Genomic DNA, 15,652 nt, shown 5'->3' on the forward strand with positions numbered 1-15,652 from the left:
GTCCTTTGCGAAAAGCAATATCAGGGCTAACAGAGCCCATCTTGGATATGCTCATTAAGTGGTCTAGTACTACAGTATAGTTTTAATTGTTACAGTATCTGCGACCATGTGGTGCTGTGGGGTCCCTGACGAGATATCCTGATCTTTGACAAGTCCTGGTCGTCGAACGAACAGACCATGTGCGATATATCGTGTGCGACTGCAAGCTCATTCCGAGAGGGACAGTTTTGAAAGCCACGGGGATTAGTCCAGATGTCGATTGCCTGCCGCCAAATGCCACTGTGCTGTGCGCAATATCGTTCCCCACGTAGGCTGCATAACGACACCCCAAGAACCTGTCGAAGCACAACAGCGTGCTATACTCCCGACGTCCAAGCGCAAAAGAAAGTCCAGACACCACACCCGCAGACCAGACACTCTCCTATGCTCAATGCAAAGTATTCCCGATCCCACCAATCAAGGCGCCTTGGTCTTGAGCTGCACACCATGCCACTTCTTGATCTCTTCACCCAGAATCTTGTTCACCAGGCGATGTTGCTTGATCACGGGCAAGCCCTTGAACTGGTCGGATACGATGTCCAGCGCGTACATGCTTCCGCAGCCGCCGCTGATGTCCTGGACCTATTTTCTTCGTTAGACCAACATTGTTTCCTCTTGACATGTACCCAAAGGAAAAGGTCCGCATGCTTAGTCGGGGAAGGACCGGTGAGTAGTTATGTTCACCCTTCCCTAAGCCGCTTTTCGCTCGTGTTCGGTCTCTCGCTTATTTACCTCAAGTCTTTGCGGTCGCAGTTCGTCCTTGATGATGTTGAAGATCTTCAATTCGCCTTCGCAGAGGTAATCCGGGGCTTCTAATGATGATGCTGCTGCACCCGAGGACGCTGCTTCCGCTGCGGCAGCGGATGAGTTCCACCGTCTACAGAGGTTGGCATTCGATTTCCTGGGAGCGATATGCGATGTGAGGCAGGCGGGGCGCAGAGCGGAAGGAGATGATGTGCTGCTATGTATCGATCGTGTTGCGAGTGGGGATCTCGTAGTCGTCGTCGTCCGCGACAGAGTTCCTGCTGTGCGGCGGAGGAGAAGTCTGGACGAGTTCATGATCACTTCTATTTGACTGATTCTAATCCTGCTTTGATTGGGGATGAATAAATGTTTAATTTGTGTAGTGGTATTTGTCGTGTTGTAAAGAACAAGCAGCCCGGAAACTTTCTAGCGGAAGCATTGTGCTGCTTTGTGCCTTATTGATGACGGAGAAGTTGCGGAGTGTGGTCAGCAACTGATGCGGCTACTGATGGCCATAAGTCGTGGTAGTAGTAGCGACGGTTCTTTGGTCGTTGACAAACAGCTTTTGTTAAGTCGGTGCAGCTTCCTCTGCTTATACTTTTGCTATATCAAGGTGCTTATAGTACTAGGTCATTCTTCAAGAGCACAGAGATCCTCGAATAGTGATAGGCCTCCGGCTTTTTCTGTATGATCTTCCACTTCGTTCAAGTCTCATTCGAACAATTCGAGTGAACAGAAGCAACCCCAGCCGAGCTTACACCCATTGACCGCGGTCAAGTCACTGGAGTTTGACAAGACCTAGACCAAGTACTATCCGGATCCCTGGACTACTCGCCTAAGATAGGCTGTAATTCATAAACTTCGAGATTGTCTGTATACTCCAGTTCCTCCGATGTACTTGTCCTCATCTCATGACAGCACGTGTATCGCGACCCCGACCCTTCCCCACCATTTTCTTTCTGTTCACGAACGCACACAAAACCGCCGTTAACCGTAGCTGATCATGACCCTGACATGCGACATGGAACATCTGAAGATCACCTTACTGCTGTAAGTTTCACAGGCGTGTTAAGCATGAATGATGCACGCCACTGTAAGTCCTTCACGCAATCTACTCCTCTACCTTCCTTTTCTGTCCTCATAGATCCCCTCTGTCTCCACAAGTCAACAACGAATCAAGGCTGAGCCAAGACCATGCATGAAGGGAAAAAGATGGAGAGCATATGGGGTGCGTATGGGTATGGCATACTAAACGCACGACATGACTTCAGCAAGGATATACGTGTCACGCATTCTCAGGTTATGCTGCCGCAGCAGCAGCAGTAGCTACTACTACTGCCTCCGTGTTGATCCACCTATAGGCGTAACCTCCGCTATGCACTTCTGATGAGAAGTCAGCAATATCGACACACTGAGTATCAGTGAGGCGCTTATATGAGGCCTGCATGACTCCGCTCCCGCAATTGCGTGACACAGCCCTGAAGTATGTCTACAGAAACAAAATAAGTAGCGTCATACGTAGGATCACCACTTTCTCGATGAGCTGCTGTCACTGTTGTGGCGTATATCAAACGGCAAACAAGTAGGTGGACTCGCATGTCGCGGCTCGACGGCCACGTCCAACAGAACAGCAGAAGTACTTACAGTACTTGCATGTTGTCCAGGCCCATTCTCGCTTCAGCTTTCCGTGACAGATCGCAGATCTCGGTCGTTGGCCCTCTGAATGTACGTACCCCAGCAGTTGTTTATTTTCGGTAAGTCCATCCCTACGCACGCACGTGTGGAACCCTTGCTCTTCTGTACTTCTCCCGACATGAGAAAGTACAGTAATACAATTCGACCTTACCCCCCCCCCCCTCTCAAAGGGAGCAGGGGTAAAGTCACGTTTGCCAACTCCAAGATCGACAAGTACTCTATTTATGTAGAGACGTTTGTGGAGTGATCCAACGATGTTTTTCTTCTGGACCCTTATGTCTCCATGTACAGTATACCAAGAACATTAAATTGTTCATCAGGAATTTCGTACTCATGCAATAAGTAATATGTGCCTGTCTGCGAAGTGCGACTATACCAAGTGGCCCAGCCTGGATGAAGATAAAGTGCAATATGCAGTGCGTTCCGCCATTCTTCGAAACCTCCATGGCAATGCGGTGAACCTTGGAGAGATACTTTGCTGCAAGCCACTGCCGTTGAGAGCGCCCAGAGTAGGATTGATATCCGCTCAACATATACGTACCTCCCATCTGTACGCCACATTGTGCAACGAACTGGACCCCGTATGGAGAGACTTTGGAGATTCAACAACCCATGCTAGATCCATTGGCATGTCATCAAATGAACTAAAGCCAACAAGGTTGCGGACCTACCAATCTATCCGTATAGGAAATGTCATCAGAAATTGAGACGAAGCAGGGTCCTTTGTTAGATATGCATCAAGGTCTAACACAGCCCTGCTCGCATTTGGAAGTCCATCGCGCGGCGAATAGAAGAGGTAGTTCACCTCGTTCCAGGGTCTCAGGAGCTCCAGTAGGTTTGCGGCGGAGTGGTCTCCCGGCTGACACAGCATTCCCGCGGAGAACCGACATCCACTGGAGGGCTGGAAGTATGTGGCACACGACAACGGTGTCTTTAATTCTTGTGTATTTGTCGCAACTTACTTCAAAGTGCGTTTTGCGATTGCCCAAGGAATCTGCGTTGCACGGGCGAGTCTCCACACTTACCCCAGCGGGGATATGCATACTGACATTCTCATTCGGACCGAACATTGTCTGGAATCACCGTGTGTGAATCCACTCGCCCACACTGTCCTGTAACGCCCTCTCCACAGCCATCTTGAGGATGGTGAGGTTTTGAGCTCCGGGGTACTCACCGGCGCACCTTTGTCGAGTGTTCGGGGATTCAGAATGTCATTACGCATAAAACGTTGAAGCGGCTATCTTGTAGATCTACTCCGTGTCCTCGAGTGTTCGGAGGCAGCCGACCCTACAAGGACGTCCCGTGCATGAAGATGTGTCCGTAAATCTGCATGCGCCATATTGCCACACTGAGTCGAAATATTCCACGAGTGTGGACCATGACCAAATAGGCGTGCAGACGTAGCAGCAGGGAAACTGAACGTTAGGGTGGCAATGACATTCCGTTCAGGCAGGCTGCCGGCCACATGTATGGACGTTTGAACCACCGGCGATGGGAACGCGCCTACGTGCGCAGCAGCATTTGTCTAGACGAGATAATTTGGCGCACTGTACGACAATCGAAAATTCGAGTGCCGTAAAAGCTCGGGACGGCAGTCAATTGAGATGCGACATTATCGATCGAGTAGCTCAATATCCATCACACTTTCCAATTGAGCAGGCTGATTGACCCCTCGGAGAGTAGAGTGATGCCCTCGGAAAGTACTGTAGTGATAACCTCGGAGAGTAGTGATGGGAGAGGCGAAAGTCAAAATCGGGTTAGACAAAGTACTGTTCCGTTGTACCTTGCGCTTTGCTTCCAAGATTGAATTAGCCAAATTAGTTGATGTGCTGTCGATGAATGAGCAGGACTAGGGCAGCGCAGGCTGCACGGTCGAGTGCACTGATTGTATTTCGTGCATCAATGCACACAGCCTTGTAGTGATGAGGCTCGGACTTCAATCTTCGATGCCTCTACAGGAATCGTCGACTCATGAAACATATTTTAGGAACCGATCGTGCTACGCAGCAAGGTAGATCAAGTTTTTACTCAAGTCAAAGTTAAATCTGAGCCTAGCGTCGCGAAATCAGGAAACCGTAGTAGCGGTGCGCGAATGTCTTCAACGTTGTTTCTGCCAATTTCATCAATAGCAACCCAATGTTGTCCCATGGGCATGTTGTAAATAACCATAATTATGGATAATCACTGTACATCAATACCTCTGGCAGCTACAAAGTATGATAATCTGCGGTGTCGGCGACTCACGTGTTCTTGGTCCGAGTCGACCAGCTGGCTGGTGGATCTACAATTGAGACAAGCAGAATTATTGAAATATTCATCTGACAAGGACGGACAGCCAGCGATGAGAGTGGCGCTATTAGCATTGCGCAAGCGCACACTTGGATAGTCTGCTCAACATTTGCAGCTCGCGTTAGAAGTGATGTGTCCGCTATAGCGACACTGGAGGAAGGATACACTATATGTGGTACAATCCGATGAGATGCAAATATGCGAGATGAAGCATTATATCTCGTGTGCTGCTTTCCCGCTCTGCGTGCCGCTCGTTCGAAACCTCGGCCTCCCCTACAAGGTTTGTTATTGCTGCTTAAGGAGACACAGGGGCCGCAAAGGGAACCTGGAGTGACTTTTCCTTTCGCGGGCGTTGCCTGTATTTTAGTGTCGATGGGGAACTCCACATCTGGAGCATACGCGCGCCAACAAAGCTCATAATTTCGTCAGCGTCGGGAGACTGTGCACTGCTGCAGTTGAACACTGCTGCACAAAGCGCTGACTCACTTCGATCAGTCCGAGCGTTCCGACGAGCCACAATCTCTGAACACATTATGGGGTTGAGTGGAGAAGCACTGAAGTGGAAGTTCGATCAGCATCATTGCTACATAACAAGGACTCGGTATTGGTATTATTTACGAATTAACACAAGGGCATGCATGCTTCTGGCCAGTTCCTTGATATGAGAAGCAGGGGCGCCGGATTCCGGACTCGTAGGTACCTTACCCGTCCCGGCGATAGGGATGTACACAAAGCACAGCGACTCGTAGTGTACAAGCCGGCAGCAGAGTGAAAGCAGCAAAAGTCGGACATGCATGATAACGGATCAGCATGGGCATGGCACTAGCCACGCCTATGCCGGAATCGGCTAGCTCGGACCAACTTGACGAAATTCCCAGACAAGGCAGAGAGCAACGCTTGGAGACAGTTTGATCGCATAGGAAGTCTACATCGGCTTTATCGATGGCTGGGTGGGTGTATCACCGATCGAGTTCGATTCGAGAGCCAAGTAAGCAGCACCTCGGGATACTGTTGAGCGCGAAAAAAGAGACGGCGTGCAATAGGGTAATTGGCACTGCACAAAGGGCATGGCATGATATGCCATTGCGGTGTACAGTATATGCGACCAGGCATGGGAGAAACATTCAATGTACGTAGATGTAAGCATCAGCGCTAGCCTTGATGCAGGACTACTGTGTTACATGCTTTGCGAGGGAGTTGTTTCCATTAACTGTAAATCTGAGTACCAGTGTACCCAAAAGAGTGCGAAAGGTTTGACTGGACTGATTGATAAGGTTGGAAAACAGTTTTGGTGGTGTGGGCACGTCTTTGCAGTGCCGTGGGTGCCCCAAAGAGTTTTGTACCCCAGCCGCTGGGGCTGCCGTTCGAGCCGCCATCTGGGTCCAGAGCAAGCGCTGCGTAAGTCAATCCCCAACCCGATGCGTGCGCTGAGGAATCCTCGCTTGCTTGCTTGTCAAACTCAGAATCGGCTCTTCGCACCAGTTGCATGGGGGTGGAGCCACAGTTCTGCAATCCTGTTGCATCCGTGATTCGCGCGCTGCGCTCGTGCCCGCACCTTTCAACCTTTCAACGACCTCTCCTCAACCAACGAAACCCAGTACGTCGCTCATGTTCCCCTGCACGCTCCACAAATTATAGGCCTTTGCCAGCCTGAACCCTTCTCTTTTAATTCTTCTTCATCCGCACTCTCGCGACTTTTCGTAGGGGTTCACTCGGAGCACATAGATAGCACACTGCTGGTCGGGTCTAATATTTGCTCGATCTTGATCATTCATACGACATCATAGGTTGGCAGTGACGACGCTTTGGGTTGGAACACCAGAGGCACACACTTCCTGCTTTTCAACCTCCGACATCACAACATCAACAACAAGCCAACGACTCTTCGGAAAGAAGGCACTCTCATCGCTTTCTTGCTCCTTCACGTTTAGAATAGTGCAGCTTTCACTAGCTGTCACTGATCAGTGTTAATCCTCGACCCTAACGTGTCTCCCTATCGAAGAGTACATTGACCTCCGAGAGATCCGCTCTTCGTGCTCGCTGTTTTTTTGCTTCTATCTTTTCCCGTAAGTCGACGAAAGCCCGTCTCGGCAATCTGTTCTTTGTCTCTTATTGACCTCGACAGTATTTGCGCAGTCTTTGTGATGCACTGCCGCTTTTGAAACTCTCATCCCCGCATTCTCTAGATCTCCCGGAATGCCTTACACACCCCCAGCTCAGCAGTCACCTGCACAGTCAAAGACGACGAGTCCGAGGCCCAGTCGGTCCTCGTCTTACATTGGCGACAGTCCCGTCTGTCGGTCGCCTTCGTCTCCACGACCGAGCCTTCCCCGATCCGTCTCATCTGCAGCTTATATGAATAAGCAGCGACGGGGCCCTTCATCACTACAGTCTGATGCATTATCCTTCCCTCATTCTCCTGCCGAGGAGAGTCCCTCCAGACCTTCTAACCCCCAAGACTCTGCTGTAACGCTATCGCAAAATGGTAGCATTCATTCAACGCCGCGACTGGGCAAGCCATTGATGCCGATAGGGGCTGTCCTATCACCGCCAGCGTCTTCCGAGAATTCTGACGGTGAGTCGGAGCCGTCCCGTGGTCGAGAGCTCGGACGCAGTTGGAACGAGTTGGAACAGGCCGTACGTTCCATAGAGCTCAAGCGTGAGCCGTCCCCAGAGCGTAACGATGCTGCCGCACCACAGTACGCAAAGTCGAGGTCCGAGCCAACTACAACGATGCACTCGCCCACTCCCCTATCTGCCGAGGCACGCAAGATCACCCACTCCCGGTCGTCGACTGAAACAGCCATCATCATCCCCGAGAGACCCAGTTACTCAGCTTCCCCTGCATCGGATTATAGTGACGACGATGAAGAGCTACGAGTCAAGCCCCCTCTGCTAAGGAAGAAGTCCGGAGAATTGGTCAAACCAGCTCTCCGACCTTCGTCTAGACGCAGATACTCCAGCATGCCTGGCACCCCGACGTACGGCAAGTCTGTACATTTTAATGACAATGGAAACCAGACCAGACATTTCTTGCAAGTCGACAAGCCATCTGCTGTCTCTGCCGGATCCTCTCCTGTCGAGACTTATGATAGCGAGGTTGAGTACCCATTTGAGCCACGTGCGTCAAAGGCCGACTGGACTATCAAGTTGGCAAATTTCCCCGAGGATACGTACGAGCGTAAATCAAAGCCAGTACGTGTGGAGCGCCTGATCCTCTCGTCTGACACAAAGACACTCGTCGGCACTGTCGCGGTTGTCAACATTGCATTCGAGAAGTTAGTCGTTGCTCGCTTTACTCTCGACTATTGGAAGACGACGTCCGAGGTTCGCGCTGACTACGACAACGATGTTCGTCGACAAAATCCTACCGACGGTTGCGATCGGTTCACCTTTAGCATCCGACTCGCTGACCAAGCCAATCTTGAGAACAAGACACTTCTGCTATGCATCAAATACGCGACCAACGGACAGGATTTCTGGGACAACAATGACAACATGAATTACCAGATTGATTTCGTCAAGCAGATGGCCAAATCCGCCTCGACAACGTCAATGTCTTTGCCATCTTCGCGAAAGAGTCTACCTCGTAGCCGACACTTCCCACCGACGGCATCGTCTGGTAGCGGTCGTGCACCTCCCTCGGATGACGAGTCTAGCTTCGAAGGTAGCTCAACATATCACTTTGGCTCGCCCGACAAATTGCTTGGAGACTCTTCCAGCACCGCAGTCAAGCTGAAGCCACGTGCCAAGCGAGTGGATCTAACCCGTGCTGGTTCTGCTCCTTCTGTCAACGGACTCGGAGGCAGATACGACTTCGGCGCATCCCTGAGCGCTGCACTCTCCAATGCTCAGGATAAGCTCGGCAAGCAAAGTGGGTTGATGACCCACCAACCAGCCCGTTCCGGACCTCGTGTGGCTGCCAACTATTTTACTCGTTCTCCTCCGGCAGATGCCAAATCCACCACTATCCCGGACCGTCCGGACTCCATGACAACCGACAGGCCTGCCATGGGATCCGAGCAGTACAAGGACCTTGTCCAAAAGTTCTGCTACGTAGGTTCCAACACTTCACCGACCAAGGTCTAAGCCTGACTGGATGCTAATCGTCAATCAGTTTACTCCCGGAGGCTCGGGAAAAGTTTCTCCTCCAGGATCGAAGCCAGCCGGTACCGACGGTTCGTGGGATAGTGGCTCAAGTACTCCCAGTCCTCCGCAAAGCATGTCTCCCATGATGGATGGCTCGAGTGATCGCCGAAGCCACAGCGCACTAAGTTCGCAATCTGCTTCACCAGGCCCTTTGCCTAGCAGCGGCTTTGCCACTCGTGACGCACCCATGAACTTTGGCCACTACTACCGACCAAGCGGCTACTTGTCGGACTCTCACACACCTACCGCAATTCGTGGATAGACGGCACTGGTGGTGCATGTCTTCTCGGGCTACATGCCACTATGCATACCCCAAAAATTTGCCACGACTTCCAGGTGATTGTCTCTGGGTGGAGTGTGCTCCAAGCCATCGGTACATATATACCATCCGACAAAGTCTGGCACCTTACTTGTCCGTCGATTTTACTGGAGCAGGATACATAACATCGCTTCAGAGTGTGCACTTTCAGCGATTATTCTTTATTGACAGCGTTTTTCTCTCTTGATTTGCATGGCGCTCCGGAATGGGGTTTTGTGGCAAAGATTTGTTTTTCCGGTTGATATCATGGTTTCCCGACTTGTTGGGAGCTTTCTTATTACCTTTGGTTCGATTGGCGATGCGGATACCTTTCAAAAAAGCGTTGTATCTCGGCATTATCTGCATTGTTTTGTTTTATTCCCTATTGCTCTGGACAGGGGATGGACGATCCGCTGAAAAGGGTGGTTCACGTTACGATGGAGGGCTACGACGGTCATTTGCATTGCACGAGACACGGTTATTCAGTTTAGGTCATAATTATAGAGGTCGTTTGGGATGGCTTTCGGGAGCTGGACACATCGATATGAACTGGTAGCATCAGGCAGTCGGTGGAGCGCAAAATTGGGTGAATGGGATTGTACTGTATGCACACATAGCTATCAAAATGGCGCACACATACACATCTATTCCCCCTGCTCTTTTTCCAATTACGGTGTTTAAGAGCGAAAGGGTCTGCAAACGATAACGCCACACCTTGCGGTAGGTAAAAGAAATTAACAACACAGTATGGCAAGTTTAACGTGCCGAGCCAATACAAAGTTACGAAGTCGCATTCACGAGAGTGTGTACGGAGCGACTGTGGCTTGTGGGTTTTGCTCGTCTCCAGGGCCATCTCGGCGCACTCGGGTGTCACGCTATTGCAGCCAATTTCTGGACTGCGGAGTCACGCAACACCTGCATATTATACAATCAACAGGCGAATCCTTCCCTTTGCCCCTCTCACCCTCCTACAGTACCTCACGCTGAAACGTCGGCCGCTGCCTCAATACGATACAAGAAGCGCGAGCCCATACTCACATGGGTGGTGAGACGCGCAGGCAGAGCAGTGAGAGAATGTGCTCACGCCGAGGCCGGGTAACGGACGCAAAAGTTGAAGCACATCAGCACGGCCGGAACGGCTGTAACATCTGAACCGATGTGTGTGTTCAGCGCGACGGAGAGTGGAGTTCAGATAAAGTACACGCGAGTCTAGATGAAAGTACGGGTGTCGGCGATACTGTAGGAAGCGGAGTAAGGACGTAATCTGGGAGCGAACTATGAGAAGGAACAGTTTCCTCGAATCACTACAGGTGCTTGAAACGATTTGCAGAGATGCACAGTAATTACAGTAAGCTAAGCTAAGCATCTATGTGAGCTGGGTGGACCCTTGGAGACAACTCGAATATCCTACTTCTTGCCAGGGGGACGTGATGCGTCTTACAAGAGGTGCAGAACGTACGGCATATGATGTTACAAGGCGTGCATGCATTCTTTTCCTGATATGTGTACGATAAGATGATGTAGCTGCTGCTGCTATGTGTCTACAGCGTGCAGCATATTCGCCATGTCAAGACATTCTTGCATCGTGCACCTACAAGTTCGCTTCCTTGTGCATTGGTAATCTGACCGGGCGATCTTGAACCCTGCCTAAGGTAGCTATATTACAGTACTGTGAGTGCATGATAAGCTGACTGCGAGATATTGTGTTATAGTAGTGTACGTCTGCACAATGCTGCATGTTGTACAAGAACTACGCTGTGAAAGATTGCATTGAGACATATCTCTGCCGTTTGCAGTGGCGGCAGTGGATACTGCGGTTACGGGAAAGGGTGGATCTTTCGAGGTGGGGAGTGAAATATATCAGGGTGTATGTGTTTCTGTCAGCCCACGGAAATATGGAAATTGGAGCATCCGTCGATAGTACAGCAAGTACGGTTGAATTGCGTGCGTGGGGTGATATATGGGCTCACTCTACGAAACACACGAACGAAGCACTGATATCATTCTATACCGGCAGAATGTTCCTTCCAGAACATGTTTCTAGATACGGCACCCTGAGTCTGCAGCAGCGTTGCTGGAAAACGGGTCTTTGATTTTAGCACCTTTCACATGTGAAGGAACGTGTTCGCAGGGTGTTCGAGCACGCCGAACGGCGTACTGTGCACCGAGTGGTGAAGCCGCTGATAAGGGCACAACGTACCGATTCATTCTGCTGTTATTGGTAAGCTACTTGTACGGTAATGGATGCTTCGCATGGCCTGATCTCTTGTGCTGTCCCTCGAAGGTGCTTCACGCTTCCATTGGAAGATTACGAGGCAGACATTGCCGACGTGTATCCCTTCGTCCGGTACTTGTACACCATGATCGAGTGTGATCTTCGTTGACATGCTTATGTGATGTAAAACGTTGCGTCTGACTTGCGGTGCGAAGAGGGTCGGAGCCAGCTGCTTGGGTTGAGGACGTGTGTTTTCAGAATGCACATCTGTAAGTCTAGAACAAGCACGCAACTGTGTGTGTTGAGCAGAATCATAGGTAGGATGCACTTTCAATTCGCGTTTCTTTTTCTAGACGGTGTGAGCTCTGGCCTCTCGGGCCTCTCGGGCATCCCAAATGATCGTCTGTGGCATCAGTTGGGAGAGCGCTAAAGGCTTGACTGGTTCATGTCTAGGTGGAAGATCTAATAACGACGGCTTCTTTACTAGTGAAGTCCAGAAGCGATAGTATAAGCGCTCAGGATAGACGTCAGCGCCTGATGCCGTTATCGGTATAGCGTCGACAGGACCCAACTCTTCCAGAGATGGTCTCAGGAATGGTTTCAGATGTTCAAGATCCAGATTGATGTTAATTATGAGCGAATCAGGATAAACTATGTGAATATTTCTCATTCCTCATCAAGTTCATGCTAACGTCAATTATATCAGCCAAGCTATGCTCCTAAACGATTTGGACATAATTGCCAGAGAACAGGCCCTTCTTTCCTGCATACACTCCCCAATACCAATCGCCGTTGATATCTTCCACTTCGGTGATGATCGCATGTCGTGGGAATGCCAGCTCGTCCTGCGCCTCCTCGCTTGGAAAATGGCACCAGAGCGCTCTAGTCTTCATACCCACTCCGCCATCAGGTGGTATGAGATCCGTAGCGATTTGATGACGAGTAGTTGGGAGCCTGGACGCTGAAGTACCATCTTCTTCCCTCCAGCTCCATTCTCCGACCGGCAAGGACGTGTATTTATTTGACCCAAACATTTGAGATTCATCTTCTTTCAGTGCCCAGCCACCAACAAAGTCTTTGACAACCACTCTTCGTGGTCCCCCTTCTCGATCTTCGAAGCCGACAACACTCATGCGATGTCCGCGTGGGCAGCGTCGCCAACCTTGTGTGCCATCCTGCGGCTTCATCTTGCCTGAGCGTTCAGCTGCATTATAGCAAGAGGAGCAAATGTCATAGTTCCCACTGTTGCAAACGTGGCAGTGATAGCGGGTATGCGACGGCGGTATAGAGCGTTGGCAGATGTCGCAGTACACAGCCAGAGTTAAGGTAGTGTACAATGAAGGATCCGGTACATTTGGTAAGTTTGAGGACGACAGCGCTGAAGGGTGAGAGACAGCATTGAAGGAAGATTTCGTGGTGTGCAAGGGCAGGGGATGTAAATCATGGTCAGCTGAGTCACCTTGACTAGGAGCGTCAATTGGATGGATGTGTCGAGTGATGTCCGAGATCCGGCGAAGGCACTGTAAGGGGTGGGTGCAGTGGCATGCCTGTTGTACACAAAGGTTACAGAACCCCCACGCGCCATCATTACATGTGTCACAGTGCCAGTAGCAATCATCGGCAAAGGCGAAGCAACCGTCGCAGAACAGGCCTTCTTCCAAAGCACCTGTATCTTCCCGGAATCTTCTGGCTATCAAAATGTGAGGTCGTGCATGATCGGCTGACTGTATTCCTGGAGGATGAAGACTTCGATAGCGAGCATGAGCGGCGTAGCCGAAGCCGAACCAGTAATTACAGCCCTTGCCAGCACGGTAACATGTCGTGCAAAGATAGTAAGCTCCCGAGGAGCATTGTATACAGCGCCAGTGGAGTTGACGCTGAATGTCGGGCTTAGCGCAAGCGGAACAGCTCACTGGGCCAGGCTTCACGCTTGCGGTCGCTACGCTGGCAATCAGGGGCGATGGTACAAGCGAGGCAGTAGCTGGTCTATGGTCTTCACCGGACAACATACTTAATGTTTCAGGGGACAACAGAGCAGGCGAACTGTTGTTGGCGGGATTGCTGCTTGGGCGGATCGGCAGCGAAACGTTGAATCGGGATTGACCCGTAAAGATAGAGCTGCGAGCAGTACCGTGCGAGTATGGATACAATTGATCATGTCCTGAGTACGAACGCACCGGAGCCGAGTGATCTTGATTACGATCATTGAAGGTTTGATGACTAGATCTAGATGCGCCTGCAGCAGAAGTAGACCGGAGATGATTCAGGGGGAGCAGATACGTTTGGTTCGATGACGACGATGTCTGGCTGAGATCACGACTATGCTGCTGGTCGGAGGAGTATTGATGCTGTGATCTATGGCGAGGCCGGGAGTGGGAACGGGCTTGCGATTCAGAGTATAAACTCGATCGAGATTGGTTTCGATGCTCAATATCAGCTAGGGAGCTTTGTCTTGGGCTGCGATTCGTCTGGCTAGAGTTGGTTGAACGATCGCGCTCTCGCTCATTCTGGCGATCTCTTACGCCCAGATGATCCTGCTCGCGCTCGCGTTGTAGTGTCTGAAAGGCATGAGCTATCCTCTCGGTGATGTGCTCTTCTTGTTCTGGAGTTAAGTCGTCAAGGTCGATGCCATCCAATAGGCCCTCGTCCATGATTTGATGCATAATCTCCTGCTGCATATCAAGAGAATCAGGTTCCGAAATGGAAGTCGATGTCGAGGTTGATGCGCTTAGTATTGAGCGCAAACTCGACTGGTGGTCAAGATGGCCCCGATGCCGTCGCCTCTGCCTTACACTACTTGGTTCAATCCGAGGAGGATTAGATCCATGTCGGACTGCACGATGACTGGATGTCGGTGGACCTTGGAGGTTAACATTGAGATGCGCCAGACTTAACTCACGAACCTCTGCCAACAGACGCTCGTCTTCAGATGCATCCGAGTCAGCATCTGGAACACTAGGCAGAGGTGGAATAACGTTGTCTCCGGGCTTGTATGTCTTTTCACTCTGGTCTTTTTCCTCTTGGCTTTTTCCACGCTCTGGGTGCGCCTTCAAGAACATCTCCAGCAAAGTTGTCACCGTAGCATTAGCCTTGGTATCTCTTACAACAGCCCTACATGCGGGACAAGTATAGTCGCTGCTGGAATGACTAAGACCATCCCTCGCCCGCGCATGCGCCTTTGCCTGAGCCTGCCACGAGAACCATTCTTTCAAGCAGGAACCACAAAAGGTATGAAGACAGTCAAGAAGCGTTAGAGGCTGGAAGAGAACGTCTGTGCAGATCTACCCAAGGACATCAGTTAGGGATCTTACAATACCATCTCTCGTTGGTGAATAGGATTATATCAAATTAGGCAAGCGCCATTGCAGCCAGTCTCCAAATGTACCTGAAGACGTGTGATGGGCAAAGGGCTGTCAAAGCGGGTAGCTAGATCGCAAGCCTCATTTGTTATGCGGTAGGAAATCGACAAAGGAAAGACATTAAACGCACAGAGCATGACAACTCCTTCTCCAAATCGAGCGTGCCATCCTGGTCCTTGACCTCCCCCATCACTACAGTATGATCAGGATCTTATTTACCACAACTCGTCGATCATGTTATTGCGCAACATGTCACTTTGGCTTGAAGGGTAGATGGTATCCATACTGAGACACGGGCCTTGTCACGTTGCAAGGCGCCCCACACGTGCGGGGGAAATCGACCTTCCTAAATCAACGTCGGCCTGACCTATGTGCCTCCACGGATTGTGAGTGTTTCCTTCAATGTTCTCTACGAACAATACTCCTACGCTGACGGAGAGGTTTCCCTTACATAATCCTATATTGCGATTCTCAACACATTCCTATGAGGTCTGGAGTCTTGCAGCTTCATTTGATGCTGTCATAATAATCATTGTCATCGTCCCATCTAGCTTACCACAAGTGGTACGATGTTAGACCATAGGTAATTGTAGCGAGGTGTTTCTTGTCAAATGTACCTCTGTCCCGCGTCGTGGAAATATCCGCACAATAATTATGCTTGCAATACCTCCAACCGATGACCGCTCACCTGCCCTTCTGAGTCTTAGCTGGTGGTCTGTGTCGATGAACCATTGGCGCGTCGATCATTAATCACGTATATCTGCGGTATTACTATATCTTATCGTACCATGCTCGCTTCCATAAGGTATCTGAGATGGTGGTAAGCTTCATACTCACCTCCAATTCTCCGAACTTGTGACTAGA

General features: G+C 50.5%; 3 protein-coding genes across 4 annotated transcripts; 1 reads left to right on the top strand and 2 right to left on the bottom strand.

Annotated features, from left to right (window-relative positions):
* Window positions 1-456: 456 nt before the first annotated feature.
* Window positions 457-1,098, bottom strand: AAFC00_004039 (uncharacterized protein; the record flags this gene model as incomplete). Its single annotated transcript, XM_069343611.1, has 2 exons — window positions 457-621; window positions 772-1,098. 2 exons carry the CDS (start codon window positions 1,096-1,098, stop codon window positions 457-459), a joined length of 492 nt encoding a protein of 163 aa, XP_069202166.1.
* Window positions 1,099-6,963: 5,865 nt separating this feature from the next.
* AAFC00_004040 (uncharacterized protein) lies at window positions 6,964-9,178 on the top strand (the record flags this gene model as incomplete). The annotated part of the gene is made up of 2 exons (XM_069343612.1): window positions 6,964-8,823; window positions 8,885-9,178. 2 exons carry the CDS (start codon window positions 6,964-6,966, stop codon window positions 9,176-9,178), a joined length of 2,154 nt encoding a protein of 717 aa, XP_069202167.1.
* A 2,970-nt stretch (window positions 9,179-12,148) lies between these two features.
* On the bottom strand, window positions 12,149-14,978 carry AAFC00_004041 (uncharacterized protein; the record flags this gene model as incomplete). 2 transcript variants are annotated; one of them, XM_069343615.1, is made up of 2 exons in its annotated part: window positions 12,149-14,710; window positions 14,919-14,978. In XM_069343615.1, 2 exons carry the CDS (start codon window positions 14,976-14,978, stop codon window positions 12,149-12,151), a joined length of 2,622 nt encoding a protein of 873 aa, XP_069202168.1. The 2 variants fall into 2 exon arrangements, with proteins under 2 accessions (XP_069202168.1, XP_069202169.1); XM_069343616.1 differs by lacking the exon at window positions 14,919-14,978 and having other exon boundaries at window positions 12,149-12,616.
* Between the last annotated feature and the right edge of the window lie 674 nt (window positions 14,979-15,652).

This window comes from Neodothiora populina (genome assembly GCF_041146345.1).
Source record: "Neodothiora populina strain CPC 39397 chromosome Unknown canker_contig_17, whole genome shotgun sequence".
NCBI classification, from domain to species: domain Eukaryota; kingdom Fungi; phylum Ascomycota; class Dothideomycetes; order Dothideales; family Dothioraceae; genus Neodothiora; species Neodothiora populina.